General features: G+C 39.0%; 1 protein-coding gene across 1 annotated transcript in view; it reads right to left on the bottom strand.

The window, feature by feature from the left end:
• rptor (regulatory associated protein of MTOR, complex 1) overlaps positions 1 to 23,166 on the bottom strand; it is a 397,195-nt gene that overhangs the window by 245,717 nt on the left and 128,312 nt on the right. The window contains exon 7 of the mRNA XM_088000708.1: positions 10,473 to 10,532. Within this exon, the coding sequence (XP_087856834.1) occupies positions 10,473 to 10,532 (60 nt within the window). The remainder of the gene's footprint in view (positions 1 to 10,472; positions 10,533 to 23,166) is intronic.

Below are 23,166 nucleotides of genomic sequence, written 5' to 3'. Positions count from 1 at the left end.
TGGGACCATTGCTGTTTGTCATTTTTATAAATGACCTGGAAGAGGGGTTAGAAGGTTGGGTGAGCAAGTTTGCGGATGATACGAAAGTCGGAGGAGTTGTTGACAGTGAGGAAGGATGTGGCAGGTTACAGCAGGATATACAGAAGCTGCAGAGCTGGGCAGAAAGGTGGCAAATGGAATTCAATGTAGCTAAGTGTGAGGTGATTCACTTTGGGAAGAAAAACAAAAAGATGGGGTACTGGGCTAATGGTCGGATACTTGGTAGTGTGGATGAGCAGAGGGATCTTGGTGTCCATGTACACAGATCTCTGAAAGTTGCCACCCAGGTAAATAGTGCAGTGAGGAAGGCATATGGCGTACTGGCTTTTATTGGTAGAGGAATTGAGTTCCGGAGTCCTGAGGTCATGATGCAGTTGTATAAGACTCTGGTGCGGCCGCATCTGGAATATTGTGTGCAGTTTTGGTCGCCATACTATAGGAAGGATGTGGAGGCACTGGAACGGGTGCAGAGGAGGTTTACCAGGATGTTGCCTGGTATGGAAGGAAGATCGTATGAGGAAAGATTGAGACACTTGGGGCTGTTTTCATTAGAGAAAAGAAGGTTTAGGGGTGACTTGATTGAGGTGTACAAGATGATTAGGGGGTTAGATAGGGTTGACAGTGTGAACCTTTTCCCGCGTATGGAGTCGGGTATTACAAGGGGGCATAGCTTTAAATTAAGGGGGGGTAGATATAGGACTGAAATTAGGGGTAGGTTCTTCACTCAGCGAGTCGTAAGTTCATGGAATGCCCTGCCAGTAGCAGTGGTGGACTCTCCCTCTTTATGGGCATTTAAGCGGGCATTGGATAGGTATATGGAGGATAGTGGGTTAGTATAGGTTAGGTGGGCTTGGATCGGCGCAACATCGAGGGCCAAAGGGCCTGTACTGCGCTGTATTCTTCTATGTTCTATTCTATGTTCTATATTTGCTTCTTAATTTCTCACTGACTATTGTGGGACATATAGTACAGTCACAAAAAGGTGATCATTCCTTTCTTATTTCTCAGTTCTACCAAAATAACTTCACTGGACATTCTCCCAGGAGTATCCTAAGTACAACCGATGTTATCCTTAACCAAAAACGTCGCTCCCCCTCCTCTTGTCTCCGTTTCTATCCTTTCTATTGCATCCATATCCCAGAACATTAAGTTGCCAGTCCTGCCCCACCTTGAGCCACATTTCAGTAATTATGATATCTCAGTCCCACTTTCCAAATCATTCTTTAAGATCACCTGCCTTACCTGTCAGGCCTCTTACATTGAAGTAAATGCAGTTTAATTTATCAGTCTTACCTCATTCACTGTCATGCTCTTGCCTGCCTTGACTATTTGACTTGCTCCCCTTATCTACTGTACCAAGTCTCATCTCTTTTCTCACTATCTCTTCACGTGTTTCAGTAATCTTTGTTTCTGTTCTTGATTCCCAGCATCCACAGTTACTTGTTTTGCTTTAAATATAACAGAAGTTTGAATTTATTCTTAAAAGTTCAGTTTCAGATTGCAGCAATTCAAAAATACAAGGGACATGATCCAATAGGTGGAGGCAGTAGCAAGTTATACAAGCATGTTCGGACCAGTTTAGGATTTCTGTTCGGTGTGGATCAGTTGAACTGAAGGGTCTGTTTCCGTGCTATATAGCTCTGACAATCAAGGAAAGTCTCATGATAAGTCTCATGTTCAGGGATATGGATGCAATAGAAAGGATAGAAACGGAGACAAGAGGAGGGGGAGCGACGTTTTTGGTTAAGGATAACATCGGTTGTACTTAGGATACTCCTGGGAGAATGTCCAGTGAAGTTATTTTGGTAGAACTGAGAAATAAGAAAGGAATGATCACCTTTTTGTGACTGTACTATATGTCCCACAATAGTCAGTGAGAAATTAAGAAGCAAATATGTAAGGAGTTCTCAGCTATCTAAGAACAAGATATTCAACAGCTGCATACAGACCTGGACATGTTGAGAAAATGGGCTTGTATTTAGAAAATAATCCAACTTGCTGAAGCATAGCATTGGCACATGGAAAGGTTACATTGTGCCTTTCTTGGAAAGGTTCAATGCTAAATCAACATATATTCTTTGGTGACATTTAAGCGGCAATTGGATAGGTATATGGATGGGTGCTTAAGCTAGGACAAATGTTCGGCACAACATCGTGGGCCGAAGGGCCTGTTCTGTGCTGTATTGTTCTATGTTCTATACACGACAGGAAACAAAGTGGAAGCTACTAGTGATAGATCCATGATTATAACTATACCCTTCTCAAAAGGTTCATGGTTAACACAACAAAGCAATAGCAAAGACAAACTGGATTCTCGGTTGTACTGACACTGCAAAGTAACAGCCACCTTTTTGACTGACAAAATCAAGGTCTTACACAATTGGAATAATACCCAGTCTGATCTCCTCTCATGGTGGATAATGAGGAGACTTTAAAAATGGTGTAAGGGAGAGACACAAGATTAATGCCCAATTTAACATCCCATTGCTACTCAGAGTGACGTCCATATATTTCTCAAAAACTATCCTCAGGATCGATTTGACCACACTTTGGTTAAGATATTTATCAAATCAGAGACGTTATTACATACCTCTGGAGCAAGTAAGGCTTGAACTTGGACATTGTCCAGAGGTGGGGATATTACCACTGCACCACAAGGGCCCTAAACTTGGTTTAATTTTTGTTTTTGTTTTTAATCAACCTCTTCAAAAATGCTAATACCCACCTATGAAACCTATGAGACTTAAACCCAGGCCACCTAGTTTTGAGGTTAGGACACTACCACTGCCCCACAAGGGCAGCTTTGCTTAAGATACTTTGTAAATCAAACTGTTCAGAAGTATTATGATACTTCTGTAGAAAGTGGGATTGAACTCCTGGCTCAGATGTAGTGACACTACCACTGTGGCACAAAAGTCCCTTTTAAACATGGGGAATGTTCTGAGTTCAGTCACCCTTTATCGGAATTTGCCAGTTTTTTTTTTCAGGTTTCCAGAATCTGCAGTTAATATGCAGCTTTGCAATGTCCCCAGATTAGGATAATTTCACTCTTTACCTCCATTACAGTAGCAGTGCCTGTATGATGTGCAAGCGATACTCGTTCTAAGATGGGAGCATTTTTTTAACTTGTTAGTTTTTCTTAGGGCAAACCACAAGATATTTTCTAATCAAGCTGTTCAAAAGTGCTATTAACGTTGGATTTGTACCCGGGCCTCCTGGCACAGAAGTAGGTTCAGTCTCACTACAGCACAAGGGCCGCAAGCTTTGCTTAAAAAGAGGCAACAAATTTGTGGTTCACTTCAACTTCAGCTGAAACTAGATAGGCTTGTAAAGACCAAAAAGCTTGACTGCTTTATAAGGCAGATTGGGCTCGATATTGAGAATTATTTCTCAGGGAATGGTGGACCTCTGGAACAGATTGTCAAGCATTTGGTAGTACGCTATAATTTGAAGTATTGGTTCAACAGGAAGCTAGACTCTTGGCCTGATCAGGTGGACATTACTTCAGATGAGAAGTGAGTGCTCTGAGATAAACTAAGGTCAATTTCAACACCTAGACAAGTTTTGATGAGAAGGCTCTTTATCTTGATTTCACCTCCCTGACAGATTCCAAGACTCCAGGTGAGCAGAGCACATATGTACTGTGACACAGAGCACCAGAACTGAGGGCCAGGCTGGTTAGAGATTCCCTGCGCATCATTTTTATGTCGCCACTGTCAGGACAGAAAAGAAAATAATTCAAATATCTACACCAAACTGTAGGCAAATTTGCCAATATAATAAAATATTGCGTCACAACAATTAATGCTTATTTTTAAAATATTCAAATGATTTGCTCAAATTTCTATGATGTTCCATTCATTTAAAAAGTTATTTGTTCACCTCCCATCATCTTGATATTATTCTCAAAAAGGCCAATAAAATGGATTAGCTAACATGACTCATTCTCACGCTGATTTTAATAGATTTGGTTTCAAGTTAATAAGCAGAGCTGATGAACAGATTGCTTGAGTCACCCAATGTTGTTCGTTCCTGATGCTGGTTACAGCAAAGTAGTCACACAACTAATGCATGATCTTTTTACATACTTAAGTATTACACTATTACCAGAACTGGACCAATTATTGCTTTGCAAATATATTATAAATCAATTCACAGATCATAAATCAAAAAAACTAATTATTGACTTACTCACGCTCTGCTTTCTAGTGCAATCACAAATCATTTGGGATTCCTGACATCTTTATATGAGAAAATCAAAGGAAAACTTATACAAAAGTTATGAAAACCATTAACTTTGGTGCAAAACATTTGTTATGCACATGCTCACAAACTGAGCCAGGAGGTCTATTTTTCATAGAATTTATAGCATTAATCTACCTAATTAGTCCCATTCACTTGTACTTTACCCTCACTTGTTTATTTTCTGTGTCTTTAACTAATTTTTAAGTTACTACTTAACCTGCTTCAGCCATACTATCAGACAGATTCTAGATCATAATACACTGCGAATTAAAATTCTCACCTCCCCTCTGGTGCTTTTGCCAATTATCTTCAATCTCTCTGTATGGTCACTGACCCTCCTGACAATTAATTTGTTCCTCATTATTTGATTAACCAAAAATTTTAATAATTTTGAACACCTCATATTAAATCTCTCCAAATGCTCCAAGAACAATCGTAGTTTCTCGAGTCTCTCCTCTCAAATAACATCTTGGCCCCTTGTCACCATTACAACAGCTTATTTAAGACCTCGACAAGCCTCCTAAAGTGTCGTACTCAGGACCAACCAGTTGAGGTCTGATCAGTGATTTATAAAAATATATAGTGTAACTCCCTTGCTTTTGCTTCATGTCACTATTTGTAAAATATAGATTTTGTTTTATTGAAAGCTTTTCAATCTGTACCGTCACCTTCAAATATTTGAGTATGTGAAGGTCTTTTTGGTGCTCAATCCAACCAGTTGATATTGTCTTTTCACATTCTTTCTCAAATATACATCAGTTTCTCACATGGAATAGCGTTCCTATTTTTACCAGTCTACATACCTTTGAAGCGTACAATTATTTTTATTGCCATTTACCACATTTGAGGTTCATTTCATCAGAACATGTTGAAGTAGTAACGAAGAGGATTGATGAGGGCAGAGTAGTGGACATGATCTATAGGCGGTTACAGTCCAACAGGTTTATTTGGAAATACAAGCTTTCAGAGTGCTGCTCCTTGGCATGATCTCCCCGAACCACCTGACGAAGTAGCAGTGCTCTGAAAGCTTGTACTTCCAAATAAACTGTTGGGCTATAATCTGGTGTTGCATGATTTTTAACTTTATCCACCCCAGTCCAACATTGGCATCTCCACATCGTGATCTATATGGACTTCAGTAATGTGTTTCACAAGGTACCTCATGGTAGACTGGTTAGCAAGGTTAGATCTCATGGAATACAGTGAAAACTAGCCATGTGGATACAGAACTGCCTTGAAGGTAAGAGACAGAGGGTGGTGGTGGAGGGTTGCTTTTCAGACTGGAGACCTGTGACCAGTGATGTGCCACAAGGTTCGGTGCTGGGTCCACTGCTTTTTGCCATTTATATAAATGATTTGGATGTGAAAATTTAGTAAGTTTGCAAATGACACTAAAATTGGAAGTGTAGTAGACAGCAAAGAAGGTTACTTCAGACTGTAACGGGATCTTGACCAGATGGGCCAATGGTCTGACAGTGGAAGGTGTAGTTTAATTTAGATAAATGTGAGGTTCTGCATTTTGGAAAGGCAAATCAGGGCAGGACTTACAAACTCAGCAGTAAAGTCCTGTGGTGTGCTGCTGAACAAAGAGACCCTGGAATGCAGGTTCATAATTTCTCGAAAGTGGAGTTGCAGGTAGACAGGGTGGTGAAGGAGGCGTTTGGTATGCTTGCCTTTATTAGTCAGTGCATTGAGTATAGGATTTATAGGAGCATAGGTCATGTTGCAGCTGTAAGGATATTGGTTAGGCCACTTTTGCAATACTGTGTGTTATTCTGGTCTCCCTGCCTTGGAAGGATGTTATGAAACTTGTAAATATTCAGAAAAGATTTACAAGGATGTTACTGGGATTGGAGGGTTTGAGCTACAGAGAGGCTGAATAGGCTGGGACTATTTTCCGTGGAGCGTCGGAGGCTGAGGAGTGACCTTATAGATGTTTGTCAAATCATGAGGGGCATGGATAGAGTAAACAGACAATGTCTTTTCCCCCTGGTGGGGGAATCCAGAACTAGAGGGTATAGTTGAAGGTGAGAGGGGAAAGATTTAAAAGGAACCTAAGGAGCAATATTTTCATGCCGAGAGTGATGTAAATATGGAATGAGCTGCCAGAGGAAGTAGTGGAGGCTGGTACAATTACAACATTTAAAAGGCATCTGGACGGATATATAAAAAGGGTTTTGAGGGATATGGGCCAAATGATGGCAAATGGGACTAGATTAGGTTAGGATATCTAGTCGGCATGGCCGAGTTGGACCGAAGGCTCTGTTTCCGTGCTGTACATTTCTATGACTCGATGACTCTACAAATAATTGGTACACATCAAAACAAGTACTATCCCAAATATAGATTCCTGAGGAATTCTATTATACACATCCATTCAGGACACAAGAAACAGCTATTCATCAGTATTCTCTGTTAACCAAACACATTTGAAGAAATTAATATTTTTGTCAATGCAAACATATTGTTATTTCAATGTACTGTTAGGTGCAGCAGGACCGTTAACCACCTAGTGCAATGTGCCAGACAGTGGCTCAAATCCAACCCAAAAGGTTGGGACGTGCTTCTTCCACCTATGTGCAATTAGCTTGCTGAGGTCCAATCCGATTTCTCATGATCACTTCAGCACAAACTGCACTTTGTTTAGTTCTACTTAGCAACCTCACAGGGAAAGGACACAAAATAGCTTGTATGGGAAGTAAAGTATGGTACAGCACGTGCGCGCACACACCAAAACAAAATTCATTGCCAATCAATCACTAATTATGCACATTTGCATGCAAAAATATTATAGTCCAATGTAGTGAAACTGAGTGTACAGGTAAACTCTTCCTGATTAAACATGTACAAATTGATTAAGATACTGCATTTTGAGTCACAGTTAAACTGTTTTAAGTCAGAAGTCACATGACTTAGATTATAGCCCAACAGGTTTATTTGAAATCACAAGTTTTCGAAGCGCTGCCCCTTCATCACGTGAAGCTATGAGATGACTTCACCTGACGAAGCAGCAACACAAAAAATTGAGATTTCAAATAAACCTGTTGGATGAAAATGTGGTGTCATGAGAGTTCTGACCTTGTCCACCCCAGTCCCACACCGGAACCTCCACATTACGGCTTAAATTGTTTTGATAGTAATAAGTTCTTAGAATTTACTCTAGGAGCAAATTACTGATCTGATTTGATTGAAAATTTATTAACAAGACAATTTGAGCCAATTTGTCCCTTACTAACTGCCATTTCATATGTTTTGCGTAGAAATATCAATTGAGCTCTGAAAAAGCAAGAACAGTCCACCCCCTCTACCTTCCTCCATCTCACAAATATAGCAAAGTGTAAGCATGCAATTATAATGCTAAATAATATTAGCTTTCCATAATGTGGTCACAAAAGTAATTTCAATTATAAAATGGTCACTAAATGATCTATAAGACAGCAGGAGTAAAGCACCTCTGCACAATCTATTCAAAAATTCATAGGAGACATTGAAATTAAATCTTACTACAATCACATAAAAAGTTATTATTCCCCATTGTGCGCTCTCAATTTACAAACCTTGAATATAGATTCCAATATAACTTTCTTTCTCTTTTTAATAATCTGAAAATTAACTTATGTGCATATCAAATTTCAAACCTACAATGGAAAACGAGGTAAATAAAAAGTGCATCTGAACACCCACAAACCAAACTTGAATGGGCAGTGCCAACAATGGCAATTTTACTTCCCAACTGTCGAGATTGCACTATCGCATCAATGGTTTCATGACATGGCCTTTTCCAAAGTCACTCAGTTATTTTCTTACAATGGAAAAGTGCAATTTACTCAAGGTCACATCACCAAAGGCATGCCCCACCATACGGCGCTGTCTTATTAGAGAGACAACTAATGATGCTTTAACCTGAGGATCATCATGCCTCAGCTCAGAGGAGGTTGAGAAGCAGAGTTCTTTATGGTAACCTCAGCCAGTGCAGAAACTGAATCTACGCTCTTAGAACATAGAACCCTTTGGCCCTCGAGGTGGTGCCAACATTTCCTACTCCTACTCTGAGATCAAACTAACCTCCGTACCCTTCATTTTACGATCACCCTTGTCCCTATCCAAGTGTGGTTTAAATGTCCCTAATTTGTGTGACTCCACTACCACTGTTGGAAGAGAATTCAATGCACCCACCACTCTGTGTAAAGAACCTACCTCTGACATCTCTCCTAAACCTTCCTCCAATCACCTTAATTATGTCCCCTTGTGGTGGCCATTTCCGGCATGGCTATACTCTCCATCTGCGCCCATCATCTCGTACACATTTTTCTAATCACCTCTCATCTTTCTTTGCTCCAATGAGAAAAGCTCTAGTTCCCTCAACCTTTCTTCATAAGACGTGCCCTCCAGTCCAGGCAGCATCCTGGTAAGTCTTCCCTGAACCCGCTCTAAAGCTTCCACATCCTTCCTATAATGAAGCAACCAGAACTGAACACTATTCCAAGTGTGGTTTAACCAGGGCTCTTTAGAACTGCAGCATAACCTTCCAGCTCTTAAACTCAATCTCACTGCTCATGAAAGCCCACACACTGTACACCTTCTTAACAACTCTATCAATTTGGGTGGGGGCAACTTTGGGCGTGGACATACTGCCAAGAATCTTGCCTTTAACCCTATCATCTGCATTCAAAATTGACCTTCTAAAATGAATCACTTCACACTTTTCCAGGTTGAACTTCAACTGCCACTTTTAAACACAGCTCTGCATTGCACCAATGTCCCATTGCAACATACAACAACCCTCCACACTATTCACCAACTTTCATGTCATCAGCAAGGCTACTAACTCACCCTTCCACTTCCTCATCCGAGTCATTTACAAAAATCACAGAGGAGAGGTCCTAGAACAGATCCCTATGCAAAACTACTGGTCACCGAGTTCCAAGCTGAATACTTTCCATCAACTACCACCCTGTCTTCTATTGGCCAGCAGATTCTCTATCCAAATTTCCCTGTATCCCATGCCTCATTACTTTCTGCATGAGCCTACCATGGGGAACCTTATCAAACGCCTTGCTACAAATCCATGTACACCACACCCACTGCTCTACCTTCAATCTGTTTAGTCACATCCTCAAAGAATTCAATAAGGCTTGTGAGACGTGACCTGCCCCTCACAAAGCCATACTATCTCTAACCAAGCTAATTTTCCAAATAATCATAAATCTTGTCTCTCAGAATCCTCTCCAATAATTTGCTCACCACCAACATAAGACTGACTGCTCTAATTCCCAAGGTTATCCCTATTCCCTTTCTTGAACAAGGGAATAACATTTGCAATCCTCCAATCAGCTGCTACTACGACAGTGGACAGTGAGGATGCAAAGGTCATCACCAAAGACGCTGCAATTTCTTTCCTCGCTTCCCAAAGTAACCTTAGCATCTCTCTGCATCACAAAAACAGCCATCCAGCCAACTGAGCTAAATGAACCCCAATAAAATTGCATCAAATATCTTGGGGGAAGGGATTCAGTGTTTCACATGTCTTCCAAACCAGAAAGAACTTTGATAATTGTGCACTTATTACAGCTGTCATTTTTGCAAAATAGGGAGTGGGTGGCACAGTGGTCCAATGGTTAGCACTGCTGCCTCACAACACCAGGGACCCGTGTTCAAATCCAGCCTCGGGCAACTGTATGCGTGGAATTTGCACACTCTCCCTACATCTGTGTGGGTTTCCTCCAGGAGCTCCAGTTTCCTCCCACGGTCCAAAGATATGCAGGTTAGGTGAATTGCTGAAAATGTGTCGCTAGAAAAGCGCAGCAGGTCAGGCAGCATCCAGGGAACAGGAGAATCGACGTTTCGGGCATAAGCCCTTCTTCAGGAATGAATAGGTGAATTGGCCATGCTAAATTGCCCATAGTGTTCAGGACATGTAGGTGAGAAACATTAGTCAGAGGATCTGCAGAGTAATAGGGTGGGTGGAATGAGTCTGGGTGGGATGCTCTTCAGAGGATTGGAGTGGACTTGTTGGGCCAAAATGGTCTGTTTCCACACAGTTGGGATTCTATGAAAAAGAAAGCTGTTGAAAACAAATTTTTGACTTGATAAAACTTTTGAGAGATATCTTTGGCTGCAGATGAGGAAAATCAAGTTTAGCACAAAAAAGATTGCAGCCAAACTGAAAAACTGTATATATAACTTACTTTTCTATCAAGTCCAGTGTAACTCCAGGCACCAGTTTAGCACTCCTTTGCATACAGAACCTGTTTTTAAAAAAATTGAAAATATGTAAGGAGACATGTTTAAAAATCATAATTCCTTAGTGACTGAGTCATATTAATATTGCATCTGATCCTAAAACTACAAAATTATAACACTCAATTTTTACAATCTTTGCTCATTTTGTGGGAGCAGACCAGAGAAAAAGGAAGAATCTCACTTTAATATACAAAGAACCAACTCTCATAGAAAAAAAAATCAATGCATTAAAAGATTTTTATCAAAACTGATTAATCCTAGAGACTGCAGTTTGAAACAACTTGAATTTAGCCTGGGGGGGATTCACAGTCTTTTCACCACATCTGATCCGGTAACGTAATACCCTCTGGAGGTTACACTCGATCCATATCACACTGCTTTTCAAACTTGGAAACTATGCCTTTCGAGCCATCTTGTAATAATGTACATAAGTAGAAATCCACTACAAAATTATTTTTGCTGAGATTAATGATAAGTAGTCAGAAAGGTCTGTCAATGGTGCATTTAATGTCTAAATGTGAAGTATAATTATCCTGGCTTCAACAAAAATGGAAGCAAATACATAAACAATTGTAAATATTATATGTAACATCTTTTAAGGATTGGTAACTCCCAAGACCTTAGCTACTAAACCGTGATACATGCTCCATCTAAGGCTTGCTGATTTAATTGAGTATCATCTTAGTTTCGATTTCATTCGCCTTTCATGAATTTTAAAATCATTCACTACAACTCCTTGGATCAAGGAGCTCGCCACCTGCAGTCTCAATATTGACAAATCAAAAAGACTCAGATCTCGAAACTGCAGAAGTCACTCTTGCAAATACCTACCACAATTTTATTTGATTTTTATATTTAAAACTAGAAGTGGAGGATTGCCAGACAGCTAGGATGTTGGAATTATTTGCCCCAACTTCAAACATCCATATCACATTACTGTGACAATTTTTTATATTGCACGTCAGAAGTTATAGCCCACTGCATTTACATTCAATGTTATAGAGCTCCTGATTAAGAATGATATTCTGATGGGGCACTCTAAGCAGAAACCACTCTATTTTGAATAAAGCCAACAAAGGAACACTGAAGTTTGGTCAAGAAAGAAATACCGGGAGTATGGCCAATGTCAAGAGTCAAAATACACACGACTAACAACTTCTGCAAAAGGAAGAGGTCACTAAGTTAAACAAATCAGGACATTGTCTGGAATCAGATCCCTAGGGACAGCAGCTGTTCGCCAGAGGCCAAGGACACTCTGCTCAGCAGAGCCACGTAGAAAGCAGTGGTTGCTGCTTGCAGCATTAAAAAGGGCACAAAGGTACATGACACGTGGGCATGCATTTCACAAGGAAAGTGCCTACCATAATTTCATTGAACATAGGATTGCGTTCAAAGAGCTAGACTTGTTTCCTTTATTCCAAACAGATGAAGGCATTGAGGAAATAGTGCGCAAATTAATGATTGATTTTGGTGCAAGTGCTGGGATCTTAGATCAGAACATGACTGCAATCAGATCTTGCTGGATGGGTGACCCAAATCTAACAGATGCAATTTAATAAAGACAAATGTTACGCTTGGGTGCAAAACTACGACCAAGCCACATAGAATTCCCAAATAAAGACCACTGAGAACTAAAAAAATTCAGTTTTATAGTGCCTAAATTTCCAAATGCTCACTACCAACCAGTGCCATGAGGTTACAAAAGAGGTTTTGGGGTGCATTATCATCAATCTAAAATAAAACAAAAAGCACTTTACTATCTTTGTTTTTAAGGCCCTGATGGACATTCATATAGAATTGTGTGTCCAGTTTTTGTACCTCACACAACTCTTGATATAAAGATCTTATTTTAAAAATGTTAGCTTTATTCAATCAAGTGAACATGAATTTTTATCTACTTAGTAGAACCGCTATAGTGCTGAAATAGGCTATTCAGCTCATTGATTCTGCAGTGACATTCTGAACAGCATCCCACCATCCCCAGCCTATCCCCATTACCCCACATTTACCCGAGCTACTCCATCGAGCCTACAGACCCCTGGATGCTACAGGGCAACTTAATATAGCTAATCCAACAAACTTGCATATCTTTGGACTGTGGAAAGAAACTGGAACACCCGGAGGAAACCTGTGCAGGTAGTCACCCAAGGCAGGGATTGAACTGGTGTCCCTGTTGCTCTGAGGCAGCAGTGCTAACCTCAGTCACTGTGGTATCCTCTTGTTTAGTCTTAACTAAAACCCAACAACTTCTCTGGTACTGAAAATTAACAAGGGTGCAGATGTATTCATTTCAATGCTAATAAAAATTTAAAATTAAAATTGTACTTTTTTGTTTATTTTCTTATCTCTTAATTCCAGCTTCCATTTTGTTTTCTGTACATATTAGGAGCAATTAAATATTCTACCCTATACTTACCCTCCACAGCATGTAAACACTGCCACAGCCATTTTGATGGAAAAACTACACATAATAAGTGGTAAGTGCCATTCATTTGCTGGTAACCACAAAATCTGAATGAATACTTTCCTAAAATTGCAGGCTGGAGTCAAGCCAAATGTTGTAACAAGATCCTACTTTACTTTCTTAGAACCCTCGAGACACCTTGTGCTTTATCTACACTTAAAGCAATTCATGAAATGTCAAAACATTAAACAACTGAATTTTTCCCAAATTTTCACTCAAGTTTGTACTTTGAGCATCTTTTCACATAAAACAGTGTGGGGAAGGAGGTAAGCACATCCTTGTCAAGTCTTAAGATAGGAAAAAAATTCCAACGTGTCTCAAGTATTAGCTGTTATTCATAATTATGCAAACTGGAGAGAATTATCTTTTTAAAACTGAATGGAAAACATGGTTACAAAATTGAGTTGGATTTTCAGTACATCAATTTGACTTATCTCATCAATATTAGTTTGTTTTTCCCTTCAACCAAATATTGAGCTTGAAATGTTTTTTCATTTATTTCCATTTTTTAATTGATTCTATGATCTTATCAAGCAACTGACATACTGGCAAATAAATATACCTATTTTATTAATCAGCTTCAATACTTTCCATCAAAACAAATTTTCAACATCTCTGAGGAATTTGTTATAAAATTGACATAATATGGATTTTGAAATGTCACTATTGCATTCAACAGTGCACTCATATTGGAAAATACAAATTCAACTAAGTGACCTTTTAAGTTATTAGCAATAAACAAACATAGATGTGTTCAAGGTAGTTTACTTAGAGTAACCAGAATATATGCACAACAGCCAACGATTAATTGGTAGAATGATTGCAGTGATATTTGTCACTTTAAACAAAATTTCTGAAACTAACTCTGCAAATGATTCAAAGGAAGTGAACTCTTCATTGAAACCAACACATCACCCTTGATTGAAAAGAAATAGATAATCAAAATTATATGCAGATAGATATCAAAAACCAATTGCTATTTTTTGTTATGCAAAATTGCAAGTTTCAATATAGCATACATGACCTTTTTCTCCCCTTCCAATTGTGCTCATAGTATGCACTTTCACCCAATACGATGACTGTCTATAAAACTTTCTCCAATTATGCAAATAATCTACATACTAAAACATCAACCAATCAGCAGAATAGCAATTTCCAGTAATCACTAGACTGCTACCTAAACCTTTACAATATTTCTCCACTTATTCTGTCTTATCATAATGGAAGTGATATATATATATATACAGAAAAATCGAGATGACGACTTGACAATGCCACTATCTGCATTTTACCTAAGAACTCTGCATTTTCACATTTTTTGACAACTATTTTACTTGAACTGTTCAACTTCCGTTGGAACTTTTGGCAAAACAAATTCAAGATCCTTCAGAAGATCCAAAGTTGGTTAATGAGACGCTTCAATGTCACTTTTAAAAATACAATTTGATCTACCTCAGATAAAAATTAAACTACCAAGGTCTAAATTTTTGGCTGATTGTAAAATATACAGGTTGAAAAAAAGTTCATACTCATGTCAGCATTGTCCAGCTTAGCTACAGCAATTTGAAACCAATTAGAAGGTGGTCATACAGATCATAACCGTGGGCATTCACATACTCTTGGTCAAAAAATGCAAGCACCACGTCACCCTGACTTGATGCCTTAGTACTTTCATATAATATTGAGGTTGATGAATAATATGGTCTTGCAAGCACACAATCTGTGACTGACTGAGGAAATGAAAGATTAGAGCGAGATAGAAGTGGATTAGTACAGAAAATAACTTAACCTTTTGGCTATCGAAAGAAAAATTCATTCTTTGAAATTTCAAGAGCTCTCTGTAAAAATAGTTATGTTAATTTCTCAATTGCCATGAACAGAAAATATAATGTACTTATCCATGCAATTTAATCAAACCCAGTTTACATGTAATTTTCACTAAACATTTTTTACAACAGCTTTAAAGAGAAGATTAGAAAGTGTCTTGTCACTGGAATAAAACTGCACATGAATCAAATCAAAAGATGCTGTACAGAGCCAAATTGTATAATAAATGAAGCATTGCTAAACATTCATGACGGCAATAGCTCATCTGTCTCTAGCACAAAATAAAACTGAAATCACCAATGTTAGAACATGATCATTATAAAGTATTTAATTCTCTACCTTAACACTTCCACATATTCCAGTATATTGTTGAGTGAGATGAACTAAAAGAAGTATTTATCTCTTCATATAAAAGGCAAGGTTAAGCTGAAGCTGGCTTGTGCATCTTATCTGGAAGCTCTGATTACCCGGGGCACCCGAAGTGCTACTCCTTCCTTCTTATTCCTTCTTCAAAGACTGTTTTAAAGGCTTGTTCTTTGTATTTTTAGCACCACCAATGCTTACTACCCCCATCCTAATCACCTTAACTCAACATCTCATGCACCGCTGGATGATTCCTTTTCCTGGTCTCCAAGGAGCTCAAATGAATATTGGGATCTCACCTGCTGTTTTGCTGCAAAATTAGTCAGTCAATGAGAAGTACAGCATGGAAAATGACCCTTCAGTCCAACCCGCCCATGCCGACCAGATATCCCAACTCAATTTAGTCCCACCTGCCAACACCTGACCCATATCCCTCCAAACCCTTCATATTCACATATCCATGCAAATGCCTCTTAAATGTTGCAATTGTTCCAGCTTCCACCACTTCTGGCAGCTCATTCCATCCTTGTACCACCCTCTGCGTGAAAGATTTGCCCCGTAGGTCTCTTTTATATCTTTTCCCCCCTCACCATAAACCTATGCCCTCTAGTTCTGGACTCCCCGACCCCAGAGAAAAGACTTTGTCTGTTTACCCTGTCCATGCCCCTCATAATTTTATAAACCTCTATAAGGTCACCCCTCAGCCTCCGACGCTCCATGGAAAACAGCCCCAGCCTGTTCAGCCTCTACTTGTAGCTCAAATCCACCAACCCTGGCAACATCCTTGTAAATCGTTTCTGTACCCTTTCAAGTTTCACAACATCTTTCTGATAGGAAGGTGATCAGAACTGCACGCAATATTCCAACAGTGGCCTAACTAATGTCCTGTACAGCTGGAACACAATGTTCCAACTCCTGTACTCAATACTCTGACCAATAAAGGAAAGCATACCAAACACTTCCTTCACTATCCTATCTACCTGCGACTCCACTTTCAAGGAGTTGTGAACCTACACTCCAAGGTCTCTTTGTTCAGCAACACTCCCTGTATAAGCCCTGCTAAGATTTGCTTTTCCAAAATGCGGAACCTCGCATTTATTTGAATAAACTCCATCTGCCACTTCTCAGCCCACTGGCCCATCTGGTCAAGATCCTGTTGTAGTCTGGGCTAACCCTCTTCGCTGTCCACTACACCTCCAATTTTGGTGTCATCTGCAAACTTACTAACTGTACTTTTTTATGCTCGCATCCAAATCATTTATGTAAATGATAAAAAGTAGAGGACCCAGCACCGATCCTTGTGGCACCCCACTGGTCACAGGCCTCCAGTCTGAAAAATAGCCCTCCACCACCACCCTCTGTCTTCTATCTTTGAGCCAGTTCTGTATCCAAATGGCTAGTTCTCCCTGTATTCCGTGAGATCTAACCTTGCTAATCAGTCTCTCACGGGGAACCTTGTTGAATGCCTTACTGAAGTCCATATAGATCACATCTACTGCTCTGCCCTCATCCAATTCTCTTTGTTACTTCCTCAAAATACTCAATCAAGTTTGAGAGACATCATTTCCCACGCACAAAGCCATGTTGACTATCCCGAATCAGTCCTTGCCTTTCCAAATACATGTACATCCTGTCCCTCAGGATTCCCTCCAACATCTTGCCCACCACCGACATCAGGCTCACCGGTCTATAGTTCCCTGGCTTGTCTTTACTGCCCTTCTTAAACAGTGGCACCACGTTAGCCAACCTCCACAGTCTTCCGGCACCTCACCTGTGACTATGATGATACAAATATCTCAGCAAGAGGCCCAGCAATCAGGTCTCTAGCTTCCCACAGAGTTCTAGGGCACACCTGATCAGGCCCTGGGGAATTTATCCACCTTTATCCATTTCACGACATCCAGTGCTTCCTCCTCTGTAATATGGACATTTTGCAAGATATCACCATCTATTTCCCTACAGTGTATATCTTCCATATCCCTTTCCACAGTAAATACATTTGGTCAATTACGCCTTCCCTCCCCTTTTTGCTCTTAATGCTGGGGAAATTCTTTCAAGTAATTGGCTTTACACAACTGAAAATCAGAAACATTTACAGAGGAAAACATACCCGGTGTCTCTGATTTGGTTGCACCGTTTGTAATTGTACACGAGGTGATAAATTTTTCCAATAATTTCTGTTCTACTTTTGGGTTTGTGCATTAAATCAGATTTTGCACTCCAATATGTAACTGTGTTGGCAATGAATTCTAAGCGATGATTCGAAGGAATCATCTCACCATCGATCACCCACCTGCAGGTAGTTGAAGAGCAGGTGCCACACTCGGTTTTCTGCCCAGTATTCTTCTTAGGCAACATCAACAGAAACAGAATAAATGGCTATTCATTTCTTTGTTATTTCACAATTCCAAGTAAGCATGTTAGAAGTTATGCTGTCATCCCAAATTTATCAATTTGATTAAACCACCCAATTCTAAGCGCCTTGCTACAATATGGGGTAAACCCTCCTACTTAATTTAAACCAACACAGAAAAGATTTATCCCGTGCACTAATTTGTGAAAATTCAAGAGGCCAAGAACTATTTAAAGTAAAAATTAACCACTTCATTTTTTAAGGTATAACAGAGAACAATTAACTAACAATTATTCACAACTCCTTCCTCTAACCTATCTTTTACCTTCCCTTCTATAATACTAGCCCAATAAAACCCCCGATTAACATTTACCAAAAATTCTAGTTTTTGAAACCAGCCAGATGTCAAATCTTCTATTTGGGTCTTTGAGTCTTTTCTTCCTCTTAGGGATTATGCTTCACAGTTCATGGACCGATAAAGGTACCTTTAAGGGAGCTATTCTCCTGGCAGTCTGCAGATGTCGTTGGCTTGGCAGTCTCCTCCCAACTGTTCAATTTTCCCTGGTCTTATTCCCCCAAAGCATCAGATTGTGTCACTTGCTTTTAAGATTGTCAACATTCTAAATTCAAACTTGATTGGAAATTGGTATTTTTGGGGATTATAATTTAAACTGACTGACCCAATTCAAATCAGCTTTGACATTTCCAGGCAACCAGCTACCCCTGCTACTGAACCACATGTTACATTATACCTTGTTCAGAACACTTGATGCTGTCAGGTAGTTCTGCCAGCTTTTAACTCTTAAAGGTAGAGTACACCACATCTTCATGACAGTCTGTTTGCAGTCAGATGCACGTGTTTTTTTTTACTCAAACCACCATCCTAGAAATTACTATTTTGCAATCAAACTGTTTTAACCAATGACAAGAAAGAAACATTAATTGCTAGCATATAATTTTATAATTTAAACTCTATGCTGTTTAAAAATTCCCATACACATACAAAAAGACAAGTCATGTCAAACTTAAGGAGTAGAGAAGGTTAAGAGTCAGTGAAGCCCAGTGCTGGCTCTGGTCCAGATTACAGATGACGAGTTGTTTTCCTTTAATTCCTTTCCAACAATGTTTAATTCTTTGAAGACACTAGGGTTTGGACATATTAATTCTTGATTTTTTTAGTCATAGGTTGAAAATTCACCCTGTCAGTACCTGTGAAGGTAGTTTCCACCCCTACCCCCTTTTGAAGCTGTAATAACCTGCCCAGGAAACAATCAACAAATTGTTACAATGCTGAGCTCTCCTGAACACACACAACTGGCGCTATTTGAGAAACCACTAAGCAAAATTACCCTGAATACAAACCCACAGAGCTTAGGTGTATAGCATCCTTCCACCTCACCTCCACCCAACATCCCACCAGCACCGCCAGAACTGCTTAGATAAAGCAACATTGTAGATTCAAATCACATTCAAAGAAAATCTATATCTTTTACATCCCTTGATTAAATCCGAATTATTTTAGTCTACAGCCAAAAATAGTTTTTTTTAAAAAAACAGTTGCTTCTCTAGTCTTACAATGTAAAACAGATCAAATGACTAAACATGATCAAAAGATTAAATCACTAAATCAAAGATGGCTATTGCAGGGGAAAAGGTGGTTTCAAGCCAAATTTACTGAGATGCCCCATAAAAAAATACCCTCTTTATTAATCATCTGTCCTTTTTGTGTTCACAAATTCAATTAAAATTTCATTAAGTTACTCTAATTAAGACAGCACTAGTTCAATAGTTCTCTAAAATTGCAAGACTTGTAACAGTCTTCTCATCAGGACCAAATGAGAAACATTGTGCATTGATAGTGTGTTTGCAACTTGGCACAAAATTAATTATCACCTACTGGTGGAAGGTTTAAATAGGTCATAAAACAAATCAGTTTGTTTCTTGAAAGTGGTTTTGAAGTCTACCAAAGTCCGTTGTCTAGAGCTTTTCATCAGTTGTTTGTATGCCTGAGAATTATGCAGAATAAAAGTGATATAATTTAGATTTATTTGCTGCCAAAACCTTTTTAAATTATTACTGTTTGGGCCTTTGGAATGTTTTCTTAATGCATAAAACCCATCACAGAAGAGAAATCTTGCCTTTTTTGAACCTGAAACAGAACATCTAGTGAATAAACTCCAATACTTAATAATTGCTAGGAACTTAAATACTCCTCATCGCACTTAAGCCTACAGATGTGACTTAAGTTAAAAATCACACAACACCAGGTTATAATCCAACAGGTTTAATTGGAAGCACAGTAGCTTTTGGAGCAACGCTCCTTCATCAGGTGATTGTGGAGGGCTCGATCATAACACAGAATTTATAGCAAAAATTTGCAGTGTGATGTAACTGAAATTATACATTGAAAAATTGATTGTCTGTTAAGCCTTTCATCTGTTAGAATACAGTGATAGTTTAAAACGAGCACAATGATTAAAACTAGCACAGTTACATAGAAAAGCAGCAAGATTCTGAATTTGTGATGAAAGAGTGCAGTTTAATAAAGAGCTAGTGTTGAATAAAAATATATCGAATAAGCAAACTAGTTTCATTCAGAACACAACTCTCCAGAATTGTCAATCTGCTTTGCAATATTGTTTCAACCAAAGGTCACCACTATCCAACAAGAAATAAGTAACAAAGCCAGTCACTCGACTATCATATAAGCCATTACTTCCAAATTCCCCTTAGCTCAATTTCGATCCAAGTCCAAATCAGGTCAAAAAGACTCTTGCCTTCATACATAAGAATCCCTGCTGTGACAAAGTCTCAAGACCATCGATTTTCTGCATTTCAAATCTTGGAAAGTGTGCTTTCTCTAAGTCTCCAAGTCCTCTTTGAATGCATTAATCCTACAACATGCATCATCACCAAGTTGCAAAAACTATGCCAGTTATCCCCAAGATAACTAAAATAATCCAATACTTCACATGCCTAGAGAGTTGTCAGAGATATGCTGGGCAGACTGACAAGCAACCCCGCTCCCCCCTCCAACTCCATCCCCCAAAGTATTTCAAATTATCAGCAGTTATTGGCCAAGTGTAACAATAGCTCAGAATCTACTAACTGCAATAATGGGTTATATCTGTGCCCTGACAGGACTGCCCAAAAAAAGTATCATGGCAGCTTGCAGTTGAGGTACACATTCCACCCCAAAATACACATGACCCAGAATACTAGCAAGAACAGGACTGGTGTTGGCTCTCTCAGTTGACAGAGATGGGCCTGCAGGAAACGAGGATTTTATTGGTGGTGGGGTTAATTATTTGATCAGAGCAATACCTCATGTTTCATGTCACAGACAGACCAAACATTTTCATTTAAAATGAAATTACTTGCGCATTTTAATACTGTTGAAGTACAAATGTAAGAATGATAGGCCTTCCTTTAAATAAATAAAGCAAGCCCAACATTAAAAAATTAGACTTCTCAGTTGCAAAAGGACAGACACTACAGAAAAGGGATAAAAGATTAAACAACATTGGTAACCACAATCCCCACACCTTTTAAGGAAAACTATTTTGTGCATTAGAAATTCCTCTGGTAGTATTGTGCAACCAACATCCGACTAATGGAATCTAGGATGAGAGTGCTATAAAATATTTTTTCCACAGGTATTAAATAAAATTTCAAACTTCCAGTTTAGCTGACATCATGAATAAGCAGCAAGTGTCATATCATTTCTATATCATTTCAATGACTATTTCGGAGATGTCTGTTTAAGTTTGTTTCATGATGGACTTTGTGCCTTTGGGTTAGTGCGAACTACAAATTCTGTATTGGGTGAAGATTTCTGTGTGGGAGAAGAAATTTTGCTGAACAGTGCAGAAAAAGACTGCAGAAAAATATGTAAACCATTTAACAGACTTTCCTTTGTTCTGAAGGACTAGGAAGAATACAAATAAGTCTTGCAACAGACCATAATCAACCTTAGTTTAACATTTTTTTTCCAACTATAGAAAATAAATGCATACTGGTTTTCAACTTGTCATCTGAAAGCTATATCATAGGTTTGTAACTCATTGGCTCTTTTAGGTTCACTGAAATGGAAGCTGAAGACTTAGTAAACCTAAACTTGCATCCAAATCATGAATGCTGGTGCAGTTTTATTAAGACTAATAAACTTAACCAATGTCAAGTCTTATTAATTGTAGCTAAGGAAAAATAAAATGAAGGTCCTGCAATCAACTAAAATACGCTAGATTTATATTCTGGTTCGGTTTGCTTTTCACATTTAATAAAACTGCATTTGCAGTTTACAGCCATGGCCATATGGTCCAGAGCGCGTTCCAAACATTACCACTCCAAAGAACAATTAAGCAATAACAAGTTATTCACCCTCCAAGTTTTTGTTTTTTTTTTAAATAGAAGACTACAAGAAAGACAGCATTTGTTGTGCAACTCTAACTGCCTTCGAGAGAGAGGGGGAGGGAGAGAGGTGAGTTGCCTTCTAAAATAATTGCAGTTAACCTGATGTAAGTGTTGTATTAGTGCACAGCACACGGTGTGAGCTGTTGCTCATGAAGATTGCTACCATGATTCTTGTGTCAGAAATTATAGGACCTCCTGAGCCCAATGTGGTCAAGGAATACCAATTCCAGGCTTAGCCAGAAGAGTTGCTTGCAGTTAGTAGAATATAGTTTTATTGAATATTAACAACTAGTTTTAGATCACATTGATACAGTTCTGAAAAAGGGTCTCTGGACCTAAAATGTTAACTGTTTCTCTCTCTACACAGACCTGCTGAGTTTTTCTAGCAATTTGTTCGTTTGATATTGTTGACATTGAATTCTGGATCAGTGGTGCTGGAAGAGCACAGCAATTCAGGCAGCATCCGAAAAGCTTCGAAATCGACGCTTCGGGCAAAAGCCCTTCAATTATTCCTGATGAAGGGCTTTTGCCCGAAACGTCGATTTCGAAGCTTTTCGGATGCTGCCTGAACTGCTGTGCTCTTCCAGCATCACTGATCCAGAATCTGGTTTCCAGCATCTGCAGTCATTGTTTTTACCTTGTTGACATTGAAACAGAGACTTCAAGGAAGTCCACTCATTTAAAGTTCCTACATTTCTTGGCCTACAAGTCCAGATGGGATCATCATCACTAGACCAGACCAGTGAAGTCCTTTTAAGCAGGCAGCCTCGACCGCAACTTTGCTTTGTTTTGGTAATTGTACAGTGAAAATTACACTAAGTTAGCTAGGTTGACTAGCAAGTTTTAAAACAGAAAAATTTATTCACAAAATTATGGAGTGAAACACATAGAACAGAATATAGAATACCCACAGAATTCAGTCTATCCAAAGTAACTTAATTATGCTGTTCTGAAAATCCACAACAGTGCCAATAAACAAACTCCTTAAACAGAGAGTAAAAATGAAAGAGAGGCTTACAGGTCCAAGTTAGAAAGGCAAAAGGAGAGAGAGAGGTTCCAGTCTTAACTGCAACCGACTGCAGCACCCTTTTCTTCTCACACAAAACTGCTGAACTGAACGAACTAAAGTTCTGAATTGACTAAAAGCAAGAATTCAGCTTTCAGGACTGACACCTCCCCTTTCATTATACTCATTACTTCTAAAGCCTGAAGACCCATT

The sequence above is a fragment of the Chiloscyllium plagiosum genome, unplaced genomic scaffold (assembly GCF_037043375.1).
Source record: "Chiloscyllium plagiosum isolate Xiang-an unplaced genomic scaffold, Cpla_swu_hap1 HiC_scaffold_25, whole genome shotgun sequence".
Classification (NCBI taxonomy): Eukaryota; Metazoa; Chordata; class Chondrichthyes; order Orectolobiformes; family Hemiscylliidae; genus Chiloscyllium; species Chiloscyllium plagiosum.
Note: the sequence above shows the minus strand (reverse complement) of the source record. Positions and strands in the feature narration are given on the sequence as shown.